Source organism: Saimiri boliviensis, chromosome 2 (assembly GCF_048565385.1).
Source record: "Saimiri boliviensis isolate mSaiBol1 chromosome 2, mSaiBol1.pri, whole genome shotgun sequence".
NCBI classification, from domain to species: domain Eukaryota; kingdom Metazoa; phylum Chordata; class Mammalia; order Primates; family Cebidae; genus Saimiri; species Saimiri boliviensis.
In genome coordinates, this window is record NC_133450.1 from 125,216,107 (window position 1) to 125,239,423 (window position 23,317).

General features: G+C 34.7%; 1 protein-coding gene across 7 annotated transcripts in view; it reads left to right on the forward strand.

Moving 5' to 3' along the window:
• WDR72 (WD repeat domain 72) overlaps positions 1–23,317 on the forward strand; it is a 236,366-nt gene that overhangs the window by 188,891 nt on the left and 24,158 nt on the right. Inside the window, exon 19 of one of the 7 annotated variants that reach the window (XM_074394224.1) lies at positions 9,647–20,195. The exons of the other annotated variants lie outside the window; for them this stretch is intronic. Within the exon in view, the coding sequence (XP_074250325.1) occupies positions 9,647–9,675 (29 nt within the window). The 3' untranslated portion in view covers positions 9,676–20,195. Of the gene's footprint in view, positions 1–9,646; positions 20,196–23,317 lie in introns of those variants that run through there. 7 annotated transcript variants of the gene reach the window in all.

The window sequence follows — 23,317 nt, forward strand, 5'->3', positions numbered from 1 at the left end:
CTACCTTCTTATCTCTTAGTTTTTTCTTTACCTCTTTGATGTTCTCCTCATCCTTGACCCCTTCCTTAAATGTTGCTCCATAGATGAGTCCATCCATGCTGGTGACTTCCCAAGCACAGTGTCTGCACGCTGGTGAAATCTCACATATTTCCCAGACTAGACTGCTATCCTCCCTCCCAGGCAGTAGATGCCTTACACTGGTACCTCAAACTCAAAGGCACCCCCTGACCCCTTGCTTTCCAGTTGTAAGTCTTCTTAGATTTCTAGTCTCAGTAGATAATGCTGATCTGTTCCTTTTCTTTGTGCTCTCTGTATGCATGCAGTTACTAAATTCTGTCAGTTCTAAAAGGTATCAACTTCTCTCCATCCTAAATGGTATTGTAGTGGCTAAAAGCACTTTCTCTTCGCTAATATTAATACGTCCTTGGATTTGAATCCCAGTTTTGCCACATACTGCTATCTGCATGTACCTGGACAAGTAATTAACTATGAGCCTCTGATTCATTTGTTTTTGTTTGAAAGCAGTAATTAATGTGGTTATAGGTAATAAATGTAATGATGTAGTGTAAGTGCTTAGCAGAAAATCTGACATGTAATATATGCTCAGTAAAAATTCTTGTTATCCCATATAAGCCCCACCAGGTTACTTCTAATCTGTCTGTTCTCCATACTATTGTAGAATGTAGCATTTGAAAATGTAACCCTAATCAGTGTGTTCCTTCTCTTAAAACCCTTGATTTACACTCTAGTGTTCTCAAGATAAAGTCTAACTGCTTTTTTGATAGAAAGGAAATAGTCATTCTTATACTTTGCAAATGACGTTGCAAATTAGTACAGCCTCCATGGAGAGCATTTTGTCAGAATCTACCAACATGTTAAATGTTCATACCCCTTGACTCAAAATTTATGTTTTTCTTTGGAATTCAACATATGTGCATATTTGAAATGACTTAGGTACAAGCTAATGCTTTATATTTTTGCTTGTAAAAGGAAAAGATTGAAAATAACCTAATTCAGTCCATCAGCATGTAACTGGTAAAATAAATCGTATTGTATGTATAGTAGAGTACCATGCAGTGTTTACAGAAAAGTAGAAGATGTGCTCAATATCCAAAATACATTAGGTCAAAAAAGCAAGATGCAGAACTGGGCATACTATACCTTATTATTTACTGGAATAGGAGTGTGGAGAATAGCTCTTAGTACATTCTAGCATATGCATTTAACATCTCTGGGAAAACATGCAAGAAGCTGTTAATGGTATCTTCTTTCCAAAAAAGAAACGAGTGGTTGGAGAGAGGACAGAAGAAAAACTTTTCACCGCATATCGTTTTTACACATTTTTTTCCGTGCACGTGTTCAAAAGCAATTTATTGAAAAGAGAAAAAAGTGTCCTATGTGATAGGTTCAACTTCTTAAGATGTATGTCTTGCTTTTGCCTCTTGAACTTTCCAAACTCACCTGTCTCAAGTCCCCAAGGGCTCCCTTTCTCATGTGGTTCCCTTACTGGGAACACTTTCCCCCATCTGCCATCCATCATACCCAGAATATGCTCGTGAAGTTTTTATTTCTCCAGCACCTTTCCCCAAAACCTTTCCCAAGCTTTTAGAATTAAATCAAGCATTTTTTCCTGTATACCTCAAAGCACCCAGCACTAATTCCTTACACTTAGGAAATTCCCTTGTAGCTCATGAACTACTTGCATTAGAATCATCTGGAGGACATGTTAGAAAAGTATATATTAGAGCTCAGCATTAAATCTGTTGACTCAGATTCTGGGCCTGTGGCCCTCGGTATTTTCATTTCGGGTGGTTTTTCTGCACACTAAGCTTATTATTGTGTTTGTCTATTTTCTTGCCTGCCTCCTTCCATTAGGCTGTCAGCAGAACTAGAGTTTTCATCATTTTATGCTCACCCATGTGACTGGAAAGTAGGGGAGTTCAGTAGACATGGAAGGAATAAATGTTATCCTACTGAGTAAGACCTTTTATAGGTGAGAAAATACCATTCCTACAAGACCAAATGTGGATACTAATGGTTAGGGTAGTCAAATGGTTTATCAAAGTCCATGCAGCAAATTTAGACACAGAACCTGAAGTCTAAGGTAAGCCTCCTAGTTCCTGTGTTAATATTCTCTTAGGGTTATTTAGGTGACCTGGAGATAGTTTCTTTAAAATTTAATTTTAAATTCAAGTTATTTTAATCTTAGGAAAGGAGAAAAACATAATAATACATGGAATATTTACCTAGTAACTTGCATGCTATCTTTAGATGCTGTTCTAAGATATGAGAACATAACACACAACTAGGAATTTTAGACAGGCATTTCAGAAAAGTTAAAATCGTTTAAATGTAAAAATTTAATTGTGAGAAACAGTTGACATTTCAGGTTTATATTCCTAACAGTATTTAACTATTCCTCATATAAATTTGGCTCCAAAAAAATCAATTATTATATTGAGCAATTCTAGCCATGCCAAGATGATAGCCATTAGAGCCCTTGTTTATTAAATTCTTTTGCAGATAAAGGTGCCAGAAATGAATTAATGACTGTTGTAACAGCTGGGCTTTCTTGGTTACAAGAAAAACACCTTGACATATTTTTTGATGCTGTGATTGGTCTACATTTCAAGGCTATAAATTAATCTCCAGAAGATCCTAAAGAATATCTTCCCTGGACACTTTACTTATACATCAAGTTGGCCATGTTAGCAATCTAATCACAAACCTGTAATTCAGCAGACAACAATTTCTTATTGTGAACAGCAGAGCAGCTTTTACTATCATTTAGGTCAGCCTGAGATTGCTGATGCACTGTATGTTTCAGGCCAGGGATGATGGATGGCAAGCTCTGATGCCCAACCCTAAGTGATTGGAAAGATTGAAGACACGCAGTTCACTTAAGCTTGCTTAGTATTACATCAGGTAATCAGTGTGATAGGCAAGCCTGTGATCTTTATGTCACCCAACCAACTTTCTGCAAGAACAGTATTTCACATTAAAAAAAAAATCTTAAAAATTGTGTTCCATCTGACATTTCTATTACTAGATTAATCATTTAGCAAGCAGCTTCACCTCAAACTTAGTTTTGGGGTTTTAAAAAACATTTTTAAGTGGGTTTAAAGCCTGTGTGATGAAATAATATGTACAGCAAACTCCTGTGACATGTGTTTACCTATGTACTAAACCTTCACATGTAACCCCAAATATAAAAGTTAAAAAAATAAATATCTATTTTATACCAGGAAGATCTTGCTTTCCTTTAACAGCTCAAATAAAGTACATGTCACTGAAGTTTAAGTGAAAGATCAAATTTGTTTCTTTTAAATTTTACTCAGTCCTGGTAGACAGATTGTTAAAATAATTTTATATTATATATCTAATTTCCAATTTAATAAATTAGTCTGCTTGTTAACTTTAAATCATAAAGTTCTAAGGATGTGTCTTTGCTGAAACTGCCTCATTTACATGAGGAAGAGAATATATAGTATTCCCTAAATCACATCTTACCAGTATCCAACACAAATAATTAGGGCCATCTTTCTAGCTACTCTTCTGTTATGTGGAAAATTTCTTCTGAAAGTGATGAAGAAAAAGCAAGTGTGCATTTTAAATTGTCAGTTTTTCACTAAGAGCATAAATCACTGAGGTAAATTTTTTAAAATTCCCTAGCTTTTATTGTTTCAACGACTGCAATTTATAACCTTAAGCAAAACATTTCATGGAATAATTAAATGTATCTTGGTATGCTTTAAGTAACTTAGAGAACACAAGGCATAGAAGACCTTAAAAATGTTCATCATCACTTATTTATTTTCTAAACAATGTCATAATGTAAGTTTATTTGACTTTTAGAATACCTGCATTGCTTGCCATCACATACCAAGTCTAATTATAACTTTGTGGAGAAAAGAATGCTGAAGTCCATTTATCTCTTGGGAAGGGTTTGCAGTAGAGGATAAAAAAAATCACTTCCACTTGAAGTTCTATTTTTATTAATTCTCATTAACATCATTTATATATATCATCATCCCTCTCTTCTTTCCCGTTTTTACTGATACATAACTTTTCTATTTACATAAGTGATTTGAGGAAATTTGAAATGAAAGCGGGTATCATCATTAGAGCCATCACAACTAGTCTAGCCCACGATTCCTAAAACTTGGCTTTGTTTCTGGACCAGCAGCACCAGCATCACCTGGGAATTCTTTAAAATTACAAATTTGGGGGGCCAACACCTACAGAATCAGCAATTTGTGTTGTAACAAGCTCTCCAGTTGCTTCTAACTTACACTAAACTTTGAGGTCCACTTTTCATTCTAGAGTCAAAACCAAAGCTAGAAATTATGAAATAATTGGGGTGGAGGGCAATTAAGAGAAAACTAGACCAGAGGTTAAAAAAAAAAAGCTATAATAATTGAACACACAAAGTAGTGACAAGGATTTAAGAATGTAAGCTCTGTAATCAAAAACAACTGATTTTAAGCTCTGGATATTCCCCTGCTAAAGAACGATCTCACCTTAATTTATTCAATCCCTCCTAGTCTCAGTTTGCTTGGATATAAAATTGGAAGAATAACTGCTTTGGACATTAAATGAGAAAATTTATTTAAAAACTAGCACGAAATATATATGTATTAATGTTGTCTTGTTTCTTAATATAACACAATTAATCATATAATTACCTAAAAAGATTCATATAAACTACTTAAGCTTTCTAGCAGCTACTATAAAAAGATAAACAAAACAGGTTACATAGCTTTGATTAGAGTGGTGGTCCCCATCTCTGGATATACATTTGAATTACCTGGGGAGCTTTTAAAAAATATCAGTGCTTGAGCCCTACTGTCAAAAAATCTGATTTAATTGGTCTATACTAGGGTGCTGGGATCTATATTTTCTAAGAGGTCCTAAGGTGAACCTAAAATGCAGACAGAGTTTAGAAGTACTACATTAAAGCAGTGCTTTTGAAACTTGAATGTGCAGATGAATCACCCAGGGAACTTGTTAAAATGCTAGTTCTTACTCTCTAGGAATTCCCCCAGGTGACAGACAGGTACTTTGGTAACAAGGAATTCAGGTTTGGGAAATATGTGAGTTCCTACGGAGAAACGAATAATTTTTCTCCTTTATTTGTATGAGGAGATAGAACCAGAATGCAGCAAAAGTTGCACTATTTTTATGTAGAGGCATACCCTCTTTGCTGACAGTTTTAAGCAAAGTAAAACTATGTTAAGTTTTGATTATATTTTTATAATTACTTTGTTTTATATATTTATATTTGGGATATGAATTTGGGTTCTGGATAGAATAAAAGCTTTTAATATGTTTGACTTTTTCCCTTGGGAAATTTAAAAATAGAGTAAAATTTCTAATTTTTTGGAGAGGAGAACTAGTTTTAGGTGTTAGTGGTGCATTTAAGTTTTAAAAATAGCTATATCCTTAGCAGAATTAATTTCAAATGAAGTCCTTTTGTTTGAATGTGCTACACCAGTTGCCTCATTTATTAAAGGTAAAATTCCAAGTGTTCTGAACAATTTAGTTTATGATACTCAAAATAAAATAACACAACTCTAAAATGCCAATATAAGTAGAATTGAAGATTTATGATGTTCTAATCTCAAACAAAGGCCTGTGGAAATAATATCTTTAGGGAGAGTGAAGTCTGAGAATTAGGTAAAAAGAGAGTGTGGAAGAATGTAATGTTTTTAAAATGATTCTAGAGCAAGTCTCTTTCTTTTTTCTCCTCATTCATTCTCTCTCTGTGTTTTTTTTTGGGGGGGGTGGGAGCTGGGGAGGACACAAATGAATATAATGAGAAAAATTTAAGGTTAATAATTTTAGTTGATAAGAATCAAGCTAAAGACAAGGGTCTTAAAATTGTATTATTTGCTGTTAAACTCCTTACCAAAATGAATTGCAGTCACTGAAACTACTCAAATCAACCAAAAAGCTTAAATGAGACTTCCAAAGGTATTTATTTCCTACCTAACGGTCATTCCCTATTTTAGAGCACAAAATAAGAATAAGTACTGCATCTTAATTCTTGAAAAATAATAATCATGTGTATTGGAGTTGTGGCACTGAACATCCTGGTCTGTGATGCTCTGGACTTAAAGTGCACGTAAGGGAAGAGGTGGGTCTACATGGTACCCTAGGATAATGTTCACGCTCATCCTTTACATCTCTGCAGTTAAAAGAGTTGCTGGTAAGGGCAAGTGAAGAATCTGAGCTTCTAACACTTCTAACCAGTTGATATTCTGTCCTTTATAGTGAACCTGTTTTGTTACTGTTGTTTTTTTTGTTTTTTTTTTTAATGTGACGATGGCAAGCCCCTACGTTAAGCACAATGGCCCTCCAGTCAAGTCAACCGTGTGCATCGAAAAGTAGCAGAGTATGAAGTAAGGCACAACCTCTCTCTGGACCATAATAAAGTAGCTGTTCATCTGTGGTCAGAGAGCACCATGAAAGACCTTGAGTTCCTTCACTTTATTTTGCAGAAAGCCATCGGACAGCTTTGCATCATCTAGCTATATCAATCAAAGACCTCAACCGCTGCTCACTGCTGAAAGCTTTCCTGTTTGGCTCTGTTTTTTCACAGACAGCTCAATAACTTGTCTGTAGAGCTGTGATAAATGTGCCATGTGCTTCTAAACTGTCTTTTTAACACTGGACTGCATTTCAACTTGTAATGCTTGTGACTAATTGCGTGTATCAAAGGCTTTTTATTTATTTCTAATGATTATCCAATAGGCTTATCATTTATATTTCTCACTCCTCTTCATAAAGTGGTTTTATTTTAAGTTGCACACAGCAGACTGTCAGCTAACCTCTAATGTAGCAGCTCTTGCTCAATGAATAAGCTGTTGAGTTAAGATAACATAATTGGCAAACCCCAGTACGTAACTAGAGCAAGTGCAAACTCCTAATGATTTTTGTTTCTCTTTTTGTGATCACCACACATAAGCTATAGTTTTAAACACCAACTTTATGGCCGCCTACTGTGGCTGTCGGAACAGAAATTTCCTAGTGGTTTTGTCCTCTTGTGTAAGAATGATAGTCACGATCACAAAACCTTCTTGTTTGGGCACAATTGCTAGTTTCTACTAAGGAGGCCCCGAATAGAGCTATTATGGTAAATGAATAACTTCTCACTTTGAAAGAAGGTGGTTCTTTCAGATCAGGTTGGAGGTCAATGACAGGGCAAGGAAAGGAAGCTCATATTGCAGCTGTCTGCAAATGAGCTTTTCCTACAGATACTGTAAGGAAAAATAAGAGTCTACTGGGGGAGGCTGATCTTCGTCTAATCTTTAAAAAACATTTTTAGAAAATCTGTATGTTTTTTCTTAAACTTCCATAGTACTTTAAAAATATCCGTATGTCTATCATCATTAAAGTTTGTATGGTTTGGGCATGAAGACTCTTCCTTCTTTCTAGTCCATGGCTAAAAGAAACACCGACTACTATGACAATAGCAAAATCCATGTTTTTCAGTTCTAAAACAAACCATGCTAATACTTAGGTAGAAAAGTACATTAGCAAGTTATAAATAAATAACCATGTTGGTGTCACTTCTGGGTTATATTTCTGTGGACTGAATGCTTGTGTTTCAATCACACATTGATAAACTGAAGAGCTGCTTCTCGGCATGCCTAAGATTCTAACTCTCCAAGAATGTGTATCTAATGAAAATCATACACATTTTAAGTATGCATATGGAATAAGAAACGCAATGTCCCATTTTTTAAAGGCCAAAAAAATTGTTTCATTAAGAGACTTTTATTCTGAAGCATTTTCTTGCCTCACTAAAAATCCCATCAAACAAATGAAATCAAAAGGTAGGTGCCATTTACTGCTATGAATCAGAATAAGCCAGCCTCAATCACTGGCCCCACTGGAAGAAAAAAGTTACACATAAAATGAGAAATTATCTACATAAGGTTTTGGAATACATTATAGGGTTCTTTCTTATACAGCAACCTAGTGAATGGACTTTAACTTTTTGAATTTATAAATTAAGAAATCAATTCAACATTGCATTAAACATACTTTAATGGGATGCTGAATTGCTAAATCATCATTTTGAGACATAATCAAATAATCTTTGCTTCTCCTTCACTCCACTCCTAAGCCATTTCCATAAAGATCAAAGATGGGGGATAGTATCTATGAAATAATATTTAATGAAGTTTCAATTGTCTAATGTGATACATAGTATTAACTTAAGAGCACATTTTTCATGATTTGTTTTTGTTTGTAAGCATCAGGGCTACTTCCTTATGCCATGGTTGTAAATGTGTTTGGCTTGAATGGTAGGATCTTCTGGATCAAGGCCAAAAATATGCCAAGTGACAGGAAGAGGCAATCTGGAATTAAGGTGTCAAGGATAATGTTTTTAACATGGACAACTAAGGATAACTGTTAGAATAATTGCCATTAAAACTGAATAAAATGTTAAAACTAATATGGGAGTCTATAACTTCCTACTGTCGAAAGAGCAATAGGTTATAGGACACATTTATGGTAGAAATGGAGTTGTGTCAGTCAGTGTCTGTGGAAAGATAGTGACCTGGCCCTTTGCTCTGAGCTGTCTACTCAGGGAACTCACTGCTCCAGATTCCACCAGTGCCACTGTTTCAGCATCAACAAGGGAAGAGGTCATTTCTACCCATTTTTCACTACAGTAACCATACAAGTGTACATTTCTACGGACATGCCAAATACACTGAGTGGAAACTAGCATTTCAATCTCAGCTCCTCTCTATCTGTGTCATCCCGGCTAGCCACTTTGAGCTTTAGTTTTTTCCTAAAACCTAGTAATAATATAAGAAATTAATATATGTAAAACATTTTCCAAACTGTAATATCATACAAACCTTAGATGCTATTATTCTAAAGCTAATGAGAGCATGGAGATTAGTATCACCTGCTTCATTTAACTGAGCCTCGGGATGGTTGGTAGTCACTTTTCCAGGCTTATGGGCTCATCTCTCTTGACCTCAGCCAGATTTCATTACAGAGGAACTCAAAAGGTGCCATGTGAGCTACTGCTTCTCCATTCCTACCCTGTGGCAGACATTGCCCATAGATCAAGACATTGTTTCTTGTAAAATCTATATACAACATTAGAAATCCAAACATCACCTTCCAGGCAATCACCATATAATCTTTTGAATGTGGCATGTGAGATGAAACTCTTAGCCATCTTAATGTCTGACAGACCCTTAAGCTCACACAAAATAAGTCAGCATTTGGTGCTCCTCACTTTGGATTTTCATAATATCATACTAAAGGCAGCAGTCAATTTGTTTCTCCAAGATAATCTGAAAGTTCAGGGAAATTTAATAAATGCTGAACACAATACAGCTCCCTTCACCTAGAAAACTGGAAAGAACTTCCTAACCTTAGAAAGCTAAGTATAATGACACTATAATGGTTCATTTTGCTCTGAATGCTATGGCACTGCCGGTTGGCATGTAAGCTTTTTGGATGGCCTGTTAGACTAAGGACTAATAAAGCAAATTACCTTTAAAGTGAAGTTTCTTATTCTGGCCAAGTCAACCTTGGCAGTATCTATTGTTTAATTGTTGAAGTCAAATTTCTTTCAGTAAATCTTTCATTCATCTTTTCTCTTTTATCTTTTCAGAATGGAACTCCTTCCTGTCATTGCTCTAGTTACCTGAGTTCGAGTTATTGTATGTGTATGTGTACTATACGCATATGTATTACACCTGTAATGTGGATTATATAATATTAGTAACTTTTCCACATGTACTCAGCATGCTTTATACTCATAAGTTATATTCTGTGAAGACCAGGTTTATGCAAGGTTTTGAGCCATGTTATAGAATGCCTATAATAGCAGTTGGTGGTGGTGGTGTTTTTTTTCTTAGATAATTTGATGAGGCTGCTATTGTGGATTGAATCCATTCAAGATACTGCATTTTGAATCATCAGAAAGGATCTTCCATGATTTCCCAATGCAATTATTTTTATTCTTTGAACTTTTATCAGTTTGGGCAGTTTACTAGGCTGGGTTCACCAGATAATTGCCAGCTTGGTGCCAAGTCAGCCTTCTTCACATGGATGATTTTAGTGATATGGGTGACAGTTGATAAGTCAGTTCCATCCATCCATGTACAGGAACACTGCTGAATGTCACCCTGCTGATTTCCAGACCCTACTATAGGCAAACTGCTAGAAACACTTATGTGAATTATTTGAAGTAACAGATTAGAAAAAATGTGACTTATTTGTAACAGAATAAAAACTAAGATGAAGAAGGGAACACAAATCCTTCATTCTAACAACATTCCAACTTAATGATTTATTCTTATGCTGAGTTTAAATGGTTTTCATTATTATAATCCATATCCTGATACTCAATTACTCAATCTCATTATTTAACTGTTGGTTAGAGTATTTTCTCCTAGGGATGGATGTTGTATTGCCTCACGTATATATCTGCCTCTTTATTATGCCTTAAACTTTTACACTGGCAATTAAAGGAGAGCATTATTATTTGTTTTCTCCACAAATGATGAAATACATTCTCATCCAAACATTTATTTTCAAAGAAAATGTGTTCAAACATTTTAGTGTATATTTTGATTTTGAAGCAGTGTAGAATAGCTACATATTATAGAATAATAATGTAGAAACAGAGATTCAAGCCTCACTTCATTTTGCCATTTGTTGAACAATTACTTCATTCTTTTTGTCTTTGTTTATTTTATAAATAAAATTAATAGCTCTTTCTTCTGAAGGAGCATTATAAGACTTTTTAGGTAATCACTTTGCCTTTGCAAGGTAATACTACAGTGAAGGGCTGAGAAATATTTTTTTTAAAACTGCAAACCACTGACACAGCAAAATAATCAAATAAGTAGTACGAATGTAAAACAAATAAATCAAACTTCATTTTAATTTAATTGCATTATGGGTGATAGGGTCAAAGAGTAGGAGACTTGAAAGAAATATAAAACATTAGCTTGTTTGCTGTATTAACAAAACTACAAAGAATACCACTAACAAAAAAATACATTAATTACAACATGAAGGAGAAGAGGTAAAAGTGGGCAAAGGGCGAATGAGCCAGAAGCAGAGAACCGACATAAAGGTTGAGTATTCCTTATCCAAAATGCACACTGGTACTTGTTCTCTCTCTCTCCACGTTTCCCGGTTTCCCCAAGCTCCCTCCAGTTCTTTGTCTGCATCTTTGTCTCCCAGTGTTTCTTTTCTTTGTGTCTCCTTCTGCTCTGAAGTCTTTCATGGGTCTGCCCTGCCCCCGTCCTCCATGAAGTGCATATGCACTCCCTGAGCTGGTGCACAGTTTCCTTACCCTTCTTAAAAAGGCACTTACAGTTCCTGCCTTTTAAATCTTAAATGGCTTCACATTGTTGAAAACAGAGAAAAACTCAGAACCTGGTAATAAAAGATGTGTAAGTACCAGCCCTGCTATTCTTTGCCTCTTCATCTCAGATGAATCCTTAAATCTCTCCATATCAGTTTCTTTGACTCCGAAATGAAGACACTAATAGCCCCTCTATACTCAGTGGTCTGATGGAGCCAGCTAGCCCCAGCTCCTGACAGCCAACTGTATGCATCTCTCCTTAGCTTTGTGTATAGTGACATCATTTTGGTATCATCGGATTAGTTTTGGTGGGAGTATTTGTACCATACAGATTAACAGATAGTACAAATCAGGAGTTTGCTTGCTTGCCTTTGGAGGTCTGCATATTTTTAAGAACAATGTTATCAAACATTTACCAACACAAAACTGCATATATTCTACATGAGTTTGTGGTGAGGTTATATAAAAATAAAGGTGAAGTGTATAAACAAGACAAAGGAGTGCTCCACAAAACACATAAGGTGTCATTTTATTCTCTTCACCCCGTGTAAACTCACTTTCTCTCTGCCATATCACAGTTCAGCTGATGTGTATCTATGTAGCAGTAGTATTCCATATTACTAATTAGAATGGGACCTCACCACAAATCTAGGTCAACTGCTTTACTTCGGAAAAGTTGTGGCTGTCTGGAAAAACTCAGTATGTACAAAGCAAAACGTTTGCATCACAACACAATGATGTTTACCAGAGCTCTGCACACCAAAAGTCTTCTATATACATATATTCAGTTACAGCAAATTAAATAGGCTTTACACCAACTGAACAACAACCAGCTTTGGTTGCCATTTCATCGTTCTATTTTTGGAAGATATGGAAATTGTGATAAATACGTGGTAAGCGTTTCTCTATATCTTCATTGTTAAGGTTTTTTCTTTTCAATTTATGGTAAATAACAAATTGATTCAAAACAATTCTGACTCATCTGTGTTATATTAATGCAAGTAGAGATCATGTTATTTTACCAGATGGCTCTTCTACAATTCAGAAGTTGGCAAGAGTTCATCATGAAGAGTGAAGAAGACTATCATAGTCAGCTGAAAGCTAAAAGGACACCTAGCAAGAGAAATATAGTTAGCTAAAGTGGAATTTGGCCAGGCTCCTGAAATCTTTTCTTCAAAAGAATACCAAGTAAACACAAATTAAAGGCACTATGTGTGTTACTAAAGTGTCAAAATTAGACATAGCATAGAATATTTATCAAAAAGAATGCAAACATTTACCAAGTTTACTTTGTAGCAGCTGATGTTTTCCAAAGCAATAATGAATATGTTAAGGATTAAAATTATAGGGATGGATAGTCTAGTTTAAAGCCATATTTCTGTTTTCATTTAAGTTGGAAATTTTTATAGTTTCAAATTAGATCACTGTTATTCAAATAATGCTAAACATTTAAACTAATTACTATATCACAAATATCCATATGGCTTAATACCATGTACATCTAAATCCATTATCCAAATACAAGGACTATTTGCTCCAAAATGAAGGGTAAAGTCACATTTTTAAAGATAAATAGGTTCATTCCCATGTTTACAAAATTCTTATAAAATCACCTTGCTGTTAATATAAGTGAACTGCATATTGCATTCCTTTATTCTTTGCCAGTGCTAAAATAATAAAAGGAAATCAGAGGCGGAAGAAATACCTTGACCAATGTTTAGGTTTCTAGTCAGTTTGTCAGCTAAACAGAAACACTGGGAACCGGGGAGGGAGTCTCCCTAAAAGCCACAATAAAAGTATTTCTATAAATATCACTTTACACAACACAACAGTTTCAGAAATCTGTTCTCTCCTGTGCTACATAACACAAAAACACTGCAGCACCCACAACCTGGGTTGAGGCAGCTCATTAGCTGACCTGTCTCTGTGTGTGTGTCTGCCATCAGAATCTGTGAAAGAGGAAACACTCACCCTGCCAGATTTGGGTCATGAGGTCAACAGGTCTCATTTATTATTCAAAATTGCTGTCTGACCTTTTATCTGCTAGGTCAAAGGACATTGTATTCTAGTTGGTTGAATTTTTTAATGATGAAGCCACTATCTTGCCAGAAAATAAAATTACATCCCCTTCTACAGGGCTTTATGATTTTCTCCTCTCTTGTCTAAAAATGTAGTATTCTCAATCATTGCTATGAAAAGGATCCTAATGAAAGACATTACTTTTAATTTTTGTCTTTTTTTCATAAGATTTCTAGAGATTTAAATGATATTGACTGTTGACAATGACTGAAGTCATTCTTCTTGGCTATGATTTGAACCTTTCAACCCACCGTTGGGATTCCACCACTTCCTTTAGAGCTCCTGGGCTGCACAGAAACTAATACTTAACATGCTGATGGCCCCTGAATGTGGGTAGTCATAGGTTTCCCAAGAAAAAGGGGATGAAATCAAATGGCATTCAATGTGGACTGGTTAATATTTGCTTCTGGATGATAAGTAACAGACAAATGTGTGACTATCTTCCAAGTCAGAGGGTGTTTGAGAGCAGTCTTTTATTCTTCTGTATTATACAGGTTTTTCATCACCCAAGAATTTTTAAAGCCACTTCATTATTTTCTATGTGTCTATTTTTTATCTCGTAAAACATAATGAAAGAAGGACAGTTAAAACCCACACCAATAGAGAATGCATTTGAAGATATTCAGACATCTAGCCTTCTACTATAAAATTAGCTATAAACATTTAACAAGTAATGTTGCAGAAAATTGAGACTGCTTCAATAGCAGTTGTGTAGCTGTGCAAATAGACAGTGTTCCTAAAGAGTGATTTTATCCTGTGTAAAGAAAAGTCAAAGGTCACATTGGTCCTGCCCTTGAAGCAGACATATGAGATGTGACCATGTGCTTTGTGACACTCCATGTATTGAATAACTTTGACAAGCTAGTAAACAAATAGTGAAGAATATGTAGCATTCATGAGCCCAGTGAGGCATTAATACACTATACAGTTAGTTACAACTCTGAACTTAGATATATAGCTTTGCCACCACTATGAAATTACCTGATACTCACTCTGTGTCTATGAGTATTTATACAGTACACACACACACACACATAATAGATGTAGAACTATTCATTTGAGGATAGTCTAAAAATTTCATGAGACACTTGGACACTTGCAAAGCATTCCAAACAACCACATTTCTATCTTTTCTCTGAATATGCTTAGCAGCAGATGGCTGAATGGTCACTTCAATTCCTCCCTTTCCCATCTGATCTCAAAAGACTATTATACTAAATAGAGACCAACTGCCAGACAGGATCAGAAGTTTCCTGCCTAGCAGATTGCATGTGCATGTGTTTGTGTATGTCTGTGTATTCTAAGTCTTCTTCCATATCTGAATTGGTATCCTACCTCTAATTTTACCACCTCTCTCATTGATACCTTTTATTGAGTTTAGCAGAATCTTCTTCAAGAGAGGTTTCCACCTCTGGCTCCTTGCTTTATCTAGACCATCTTATGTCTGACTCTTAAAGCAATGGTTATGTACAGTGATTCTATGATTTACACATGGGACTGACTTTTGTATTTAATTTTTACATAGCATAAGAATTGTATGTTTGTATAAGGAAGCAAATTTATGGTGATAAATGTCTCAAGGTTATTTATGGACATGTAATAAACCTAAAGAAGGGAGGTACGACTTTCTCCCTTTACCCATCTCCTGGTTCTGGATACAGTTGCCAAGGGTGCTTTGCCCAGAGAAGGTGCTGGAAAGAGAATGGCTGAGAGTGGGTTTGATCAAACTTGCCTTTCAAGACATATTTCATACAGCAGTAAGTATGATCTTTACCTATGTAAATCTAAATGTGCCACCTCTGAATAAATTATTTCAATGTCTTCTCATTGCATCTAGGATGCAATACAAAACACTTAGCAAGCATTCTTAGGCTTGTGATTTGACCACTCTCCTCTCCAGCTTCATTTTTGCTAGTCACCTCACCACATTCTGACCTCCAGTCTCACGGGCCATCCTCCATTCCCCAGACCAGGCCAAGCTCCTTCTTACCGAAGATTTTTCACATATCTTTTCAAGTGACACCCATTTAGCCTATAATCTTGCCCATTGCCTACTCTTTACCTAATTTCTGCCCATCTTTCAATTCTTACTTTAAGTCATTTCCTTAAATGGACCTTCCTTGACCTCCAAACTTCTTTAGATTCACTCCATTAGTTATTCTCATGACATCTTGTGATTTTCTTTCATATTACTCATTTTCTTTTTCAATTAATAATCATTTATATCTTTTGTGTTTATATACAGGTTGTGTGCCTCCTAGTCAGATTCTAAGCTTTGTAACAGATGGAGAGCCTGTGTATTATGTTTGCCACTTCTCTAATACCTGTATTCCAGGACCTGTCACATAGTAGGTGCTCAATAAATATTCCTTGAATTAATGATGCTGTCATTCTCTCAGATGCTTCATTTATAGCACTTTAAAAGTGAATTTCTATTTATCTGAGCATGTCTCTAATGTTATACAGCAAGTCTCTAACCATTTTCTTAACCATTCCCTGTGGAGGAAACCAAAACACACATATTTTTCTCTGCTGGAGCAGAGTAGCAGTCAAATGAGGCTTTAAAGGGGTAGGCAGAGCAAGTTTTTTGTTTGATGAACAATAAATAAAAGGATGGAGAGATGTTTATGTTACAATCTTAGGCTCAGAGGTTCTGATAAGCTCCCAGTTCATATCATGACTATCATTGTGATATAAAAACTGAAGCTCAGCTGCTGGCTTGATGCACCAAACAGAAATAGGAAGAGAGGTATGAAAACCATAAGCCAAATTTAGCCTGCTATCTGTTTTTGGTCAATAAAGTTTTATTGGAACACAACCACACCCATCCATTCATGTATTGTTTTTGGTTACTTTCATGCTTCAGCTGCAGAGTTGAATAGTTTTGATAGAGACTCTATGGCCCACAGGTCTAAAGTGTTTACCATCTGAACCTTTAAGAAAACATTTGCCAATCCCTGGTCAAAACTGATGAGAGTGGGAAGCAAACAAAAGGTAGAGACTATGTCTTACCAAGCTTGTTTCCTCAAGACTTGTCACAGTGCTTGCCTCCAACCAGTGTTCAATAAACAATAGTTGGCTTCAATAAAACTTAGTTTTTTTCTGGTTTAATTGAACTTCTGTTTTCTTGAACTTGTTTTATGAAAGAGGATACTAGAAGTTCACACAGGAAAGTATCTGCATGAATGAAAGTGAAAGCAAATAACCACAGATGGGCAAAATAACTCTGGGAAACCCCAGAACCTAGATCTGGGGCCTTCAGTTTAGGCACTTGAATTTGGATATGCAGAGTTAGACACAAAAATAAGGTAAAAGTCTGGGCAACAGATCACCTTTGATCTATCGTAAAACCAAAGCCTAAGTTAGCCTAGGAGCAAGACTTCACTTTTACATTCGTTCTAAAACCAAAACCAAAGCCCACGTGACCTTAGGTATAACACTTCACCTTTATATTGCTGTAATTAACCACTGAAATGTTCCTACCAAAAGTGATCTGCCTTCATCAGTCTAGGTTATATATCTCTTTGAAAAAAATCCTGAAATCATCTTGTTTATGAAGCAGGCCCTTTTTCACAGCCTTAGCTTGTATTGTATGTGTGAAAAGGGTGTGTTACTTTAACTACCTTGAGTGTTTCTCATCAATAAATGGGAAAGCATGCATTTATTTGGCAGGATTGTTTTGAGGATTAAAAGATACACAATATGTAAAATATATATGTCAATATCCAAACTTTAAAACAGACTAGACAGTTTATGAACAGAGTCTATCAGCTACATTCTAGTTTTCTCAAGAAACAAAATGGTCTAATGTCCCCTAGCTGCTTATTCCAAAAGCACTGTGCATCAGCCCAGCTTGGCATTCATCACACGTGACTGTAATTACTTGTTCAATGTCTCTTGCCTGTCAGACCGTAAGATCTGTGAGGACATAACCATGCCTATCTTTTATTGCTGTTTCCTCTCCCTAGCACCTTGGACAGTACCTGTTGTACCGGGTCCCCCAAGTATTCATATGGTTGAAAGAATAACATGCTAAAGGAAATAAAAATCCCTAAGAATAAATAACATCATCCATGCTTAACTGTTTCAAACAGTTCTACCTAGATGTTTGTGTTCTTTATACCTGGGCACAGTTATTGCTTCTCTTTCTTCTATAAATTTTGCCAAATTTTCTCTAGAATTTCTTACCTGTCATTCCTAGTCTTCTCTGTATTGATATAAAGAAAATGAACAAAAAAGGGAAACATTGTTTGCATTACTGTCTATGCTAATCTCTCTCTGTTGACTCTGAATTCTACACATGTCTTCTGTAACTGCTTATGACCTACAAACCCCTTCTAGCAAATAGCTCTTCCATTTTAAGGGATCAGAACTAATTTTTTTTCTAATCTTGTAATCACTTATAAACTACTAAACAGTATGTAATGTTTTATAATCAAGCTATAGTTCCCCCCTCCAAAAAAATGCACAGCTCATGACATGGTAAGAAAATCATTAGCATTCACTACAGATAGTTCCCTCAGCTTTTACTTTTTAACCTCACCCCAATTCCCATTGCCTTTATAAATTAGTAAATGGAGCTTATCAAAGATTAATGCCTTCCTTTCTCCTTTTGGCAACTAACTCTCTCTTCTCAAAATCTCTCTCTTTGAAGTCAGCCGAAATTCTGTACATGGTCCAGATACATAACAGGAATTCCAATCCCAGTGCATGGTGGAAACGAACCATGCTGCATCTGAGAGCCCAGACCCTCCCATCAGGCCTGCCCTGCTTATTCTGTAGGAGAATGGTGGCGCTGACTACTTCTCTTCTACTTAAAAAGTCTTACCTATAAAAGATACCTTACCACAGATGCATTTAGAAGGAAAACAGGAATATGCTCCTGTGCTACCACACACTACTTCATTGAAAATAAATTTTAAAAAGAGTTAGAAGATGATCAGATCACAGCTCTTAATTACTATGGGGTGTAAGCAGAGTTGATGACCACTTTATGACCCATTTTATGCTGGTTATTTTTCACCAGATAAGGTGGCCTCACATTCAGCATAGACTTACATGGCAGACAAATCCAACTAGTCGATTACAAAGAAATCATCCAAGTGGGGTCAGTTACAAAGAAGTCATCAACATTTGGAGATCAGCAACATTTCTTTTTTTTTTTTTTTTTTTGCTATCCAGCATTCACTGCTGCCATGAGAGCACCCTAGTTTTCTTTTGTGCATTCCTGCAGAGACAATAAATTAATTTGTCCTCTTCCTTCAGATGCTATAAGCACCCTTGAAGTGCCTACCACCAGATCAGTTCCTCCATCATTACCACAGTATGGCCACAGGATGGGCAGGTTTCTTTAGCTCAACCAATTAATCTCTTCTGAGGCCCTGAACTTTAAACTGAGTGAAGCGAAGGCAGAACAAATGGATGAAATCCTTTTATTCCAGGTGTGGCAACCAAAAGAGGCTGGTGTAGTTCTTCCTACAAATAAATTTCGGAGGTTCCCTGTTCTTGTTACTGTATGGTGGGCATCCTTTGTGTAAATGGTCAGTATTTAGCTCTTAATAACCACTGAGACCTGATGAATACAAAGATTACTGATCACTGCTGTATACTCAGCACCTCCTACGTGCCTCATCACCCAGTAGCACTCATTGTTTATAGAATGAATGATATTATAATAGTAACACTCTGGTTATTTTGCAATATTAGGAAATGAAATACTCACATAATTCACTTCTAACCGAAACCATTTCCAGACATCTTGAAAATGTCCCTTCTACTTGTTCAAATTTTATATTTAAAAACTTTACATGTGTATCTAAGTTATCTATTTTCTTATGCAGTAATTAAAATTCTTGGGAAAATGCTTATAATCTATTGAACACTCAATCATGAGTTTAGATCTAATGCCACACTCTTCCTTTAAAACAGAATATCCATGACTTAACATTGCTGAAGTTTTTTGGTTTTATTTAATGTCATTATGCTATACTAGTAGATTCAGAGAGTTAATTCACTTGCTTAAGAATAAAGTATATCTTGCCATTTATTCAATCTATTTTTGTTTCTTAAAAGTGCTTTAGAGTTTTCCTCAGAGATTTTGGAAAATTTTTCTTTTAAAAAACTATTGTAAATAGAGGCTTCTTTTTCATTGCATCTTTTTAGCTGATTTTTGATTTTATTTTTTAAGAATATTGATTTATATACCATGCTACTTCACTAACATCTTTTTCTTTGCAATGTATTTTTTGATCATTTGGGTATTCTACATGTATAACTACACCTTCCAATAAAAATAGTTTTATTTATTTATTTCTATTTAATAGTTACATTCTAATTGTTTCCATCTGGCTTAACTGCATTGGTGAGTATGTTCAACTCAATGTTAAATAGTAGTTGGAAACAATGGGCATCCCTCATTTTGTGAGGTGTTTTCCTCATTTTGATGGGAAAGTCACTGATGTTTCTGAATTAAGCTGTTAGCTTTGGAGCTGAGGCTTATGTATTTTGTCATAGCAAAGACATATCCAGCAATCTTATTTTATTAAGTATTTTTACATAAGGGGTTATTTAATTTTGTCAAATGGCCTTTCTTTCCCTATTTCAACAATAATTGTCTACTTACTCTATCATTACTATTTTTTTCCGGAAAATTACTTATTTAATCTAGATTTTCAAATTAATTTGTATACACTGAGCATCATATTCTCTTAAGACTTTTAAAATTTCCTCTCTACTGAGAGTCATTTTTCTTTCCTTTTCATTTTTTCATTTTGTGTATTTGTGAATTTTCTCTTTGCTTCTTGATTAGTTAGTGGTTTGTTAGTTTTATTATTTTGTTAAAACTATCTTCTGTGTTTCTTTTTTGGTTCTGCTGTTTTGTTGTTTTCTAATTCATTTTCTTTCCTCTTGGTTTTTTGTTTCTTTTGGTTTGCTGTATTGTTATGTCTTCATTATTATAATTTATTTTTAAGTTCTGCAATTTTGTATTGAATTTCCCTTTGAAGTGAATTATTTAGTTATGTGTTTTGAAATTTCTAGGTGGAAAGATCTTTTTGTTTTCTGATATTGGCATTGATTTCTTGCCTTACTGCATTGTGATCAGAGAAAGTTGTCTGTGCTAGTTCTTTTCCTGGAATGTTAGATTGGTCACCTTGGAAATTAAGATGTGACCAATTTTGGTAAATGTTTCACGTGCACTTAAATACAAGGTGTGCTGTCTACTATTGGCCTTAGAGTTTGATTATTACATCTACTTTATTGACTTAGTTGTGTAGGTTTTCTATATTGTTGTCAATATTTTGTCTCCATTATCTGTCTCATATTCAGAGATATGTGCTAATGTTATCTGTTGTGAGTTTGCATTCTTTTTAGTCTCTGCTTTATTAAAGTAGCTGTGCTATTACATACACATATATTAGTCATTGAAATACCTCCATTGTGAATTATAGCCTTTACTATTATGAAATACTCTTCTTTGCATCTTTATTTACTGCTCTTTGGTTTGCATTCCACCATGTTCAATAATATTGTGACCACTGCTTTTTAAAAATTTATTTATACCCTGTCTATCCTTTTATCTTTAATCTTGCTTAACTCGTTGTTTTTGGTGTGTCTTTTGAAAAATACCATAGTGTTAGATTTTACTTTGTTAGTCAATCTTAGTACCTTTTATTCTAATCAGTGAATTAAGTCCATTAACATTTATTGATAATGCTGGTAAGTTTGTACATGCATACAAATATATGCAACTTTATATATTATTTTAGTATGTCATCTATTTCATTTTATTTTCCTAAAAATCTCTTTCTCTTTTTCTGTGTGCGTGCTAAGGTAGTATTTGATAGTTTTTCTTTTCTCCCTAATGTTTACCTTTATGTTAAAACCTTTATATATTACCTTTTTGTCATTTTCAGTTATCCCTCACCTATTAGCAATAATGAAACAGTTTACTAGTAACATTTTTGTTTTCTTTCTTCCAGCATCTAATTTGAAATAATATTCTTTTACTCCCAGGTAATACATATACTACGAAGTATACGTATTACTATGTAATTACTAAGCATAACCTGCTTTTTATACACTCTTCATATCTGTCTGATCACCTCCATTTTTCATAGTTGTTCTATGAATTGTGAGAGAACACAGCCATATTTCTATAACCATAATTTCATTTTAGTTCTACAGGTAAATGTGTATTTTGTCTTTACCTCCTATTCTCATGCTGATGACTTTTTAATTATTCTGGTTACCTAAAGCTCATTTTTAGTAGGCCACTCAGTAAAATCATATTTAAATAATATTTCTTAAGTTATTGCATGCCTAAATCAGCTTGCAACCTTTCTAGTTAAAAGTCAATTTTATTGGATAAAAAATCTTAGTTCAATTTTTTTCTCTTAAATTTGTAAACATGTTACTTCATTTTCTGGGGTGAAGTGGGGTCATCAGAATCTTTTGACGATTTTATTTTTTCCCCTATGAGTAATTTGACCCACTTCTTATTCTATCTCTATTTTGAAATTTGCTCAAATATAGAATGTTGCTATTATCTATATATTCAAATTAATGAGTTTCATGGAGTACCTGTTGAAAAGATTGAAAGCTTAATATCTAAATGTACTTACTGACACCAATTACGAAGTCTCTGATCCAGTTATATTAGCTGCTTTTATAGAATGATCAGAACCATGCAGTGACCTGATTCATTCTGTGATCTGCTGCTTGTCTAAGGGTAGTGGGAGTAGCAGTATAAATATTGGGTCAAACAAGATATGTTTTAGCTATGGCTAGAGTTGGATATAAAAATAATTCTACCTTATTCCATCTCACCTTTAAAAACACAGAAAAAAAAACTTTTTATAATGAAGCAATATAAATCTATCTTTTCACACTTAAAATTAAGTAAGATGGATATAATACATTCTGCACCCCCAATGTTAACCTGGTATTCAAGAAAAAGAGGTTTTTTTGATGCTATTATTTTATATGAGATCTTATGGTCTCTTATTTTATATGAGATCTTTTTCATTTCTACCCTAGAAATGAAAAAGAACAATGTTAATAGCAAGCAAGTCACTATTTTTGTGTGTCAGATGTATACTTTATTAAATGACCTCCTCCACTAATGTTTTTGCCATTGATTGAGATGAGCTTCATTAGACTTTCAGTTTCAATACTAGCATTTTTAAAAACCTAATGTGTGAATGGAAACCAGTAAAAAAGCAACAATTAAGAACCATGCACAAGTGATGGTACAAAACCTGTTCTTACTTTCAAATATAAAAGACTATAGCCGCTCATTTAAAATGTTATGATCCAGTCATATCCATAAACTGAAATTCAATTGCACACATACAATAATTTAAATTTCCAAACCTAAATTAGTTCTCTACAAGGTTAATATATATATAAAGTATACCACCATGTCATCACTTTCATTCCTTATAATTTTTATTTATCAAAAAAAAAAACTATTTAGAGTAACTCTCCAGTGAGGTTCTATGTTAGCTGGTCAGAATTGTAAGAAATCACTTTTACTTCCTTCCATATTCAGCACTCTTGATAAGAAAAAAAGAATTACAGATGACTTTGGACAAGATTTTATTTAGTTTACAGATATCATTAAGTGGATACAAATAGAGATGCCTCTTTAAACTGGTAAAATAAAAGGGGGCCACTAACAATAACTTGTAGATTTCTATGGTCTTCAATGAAGATCAAGATAATATAACTACTTAAAACATTTCTTACATTAGTAGGCCAGAGAAATTTTAGATATTACCATATTGCTAGTCAAATAAAAAAGTGTCTTTACTTTAAGGTTGGACATCTTATTTCCATTTATGCATATTTCTAGGCAGAGACAGACATAAAATATTAGTAATACTG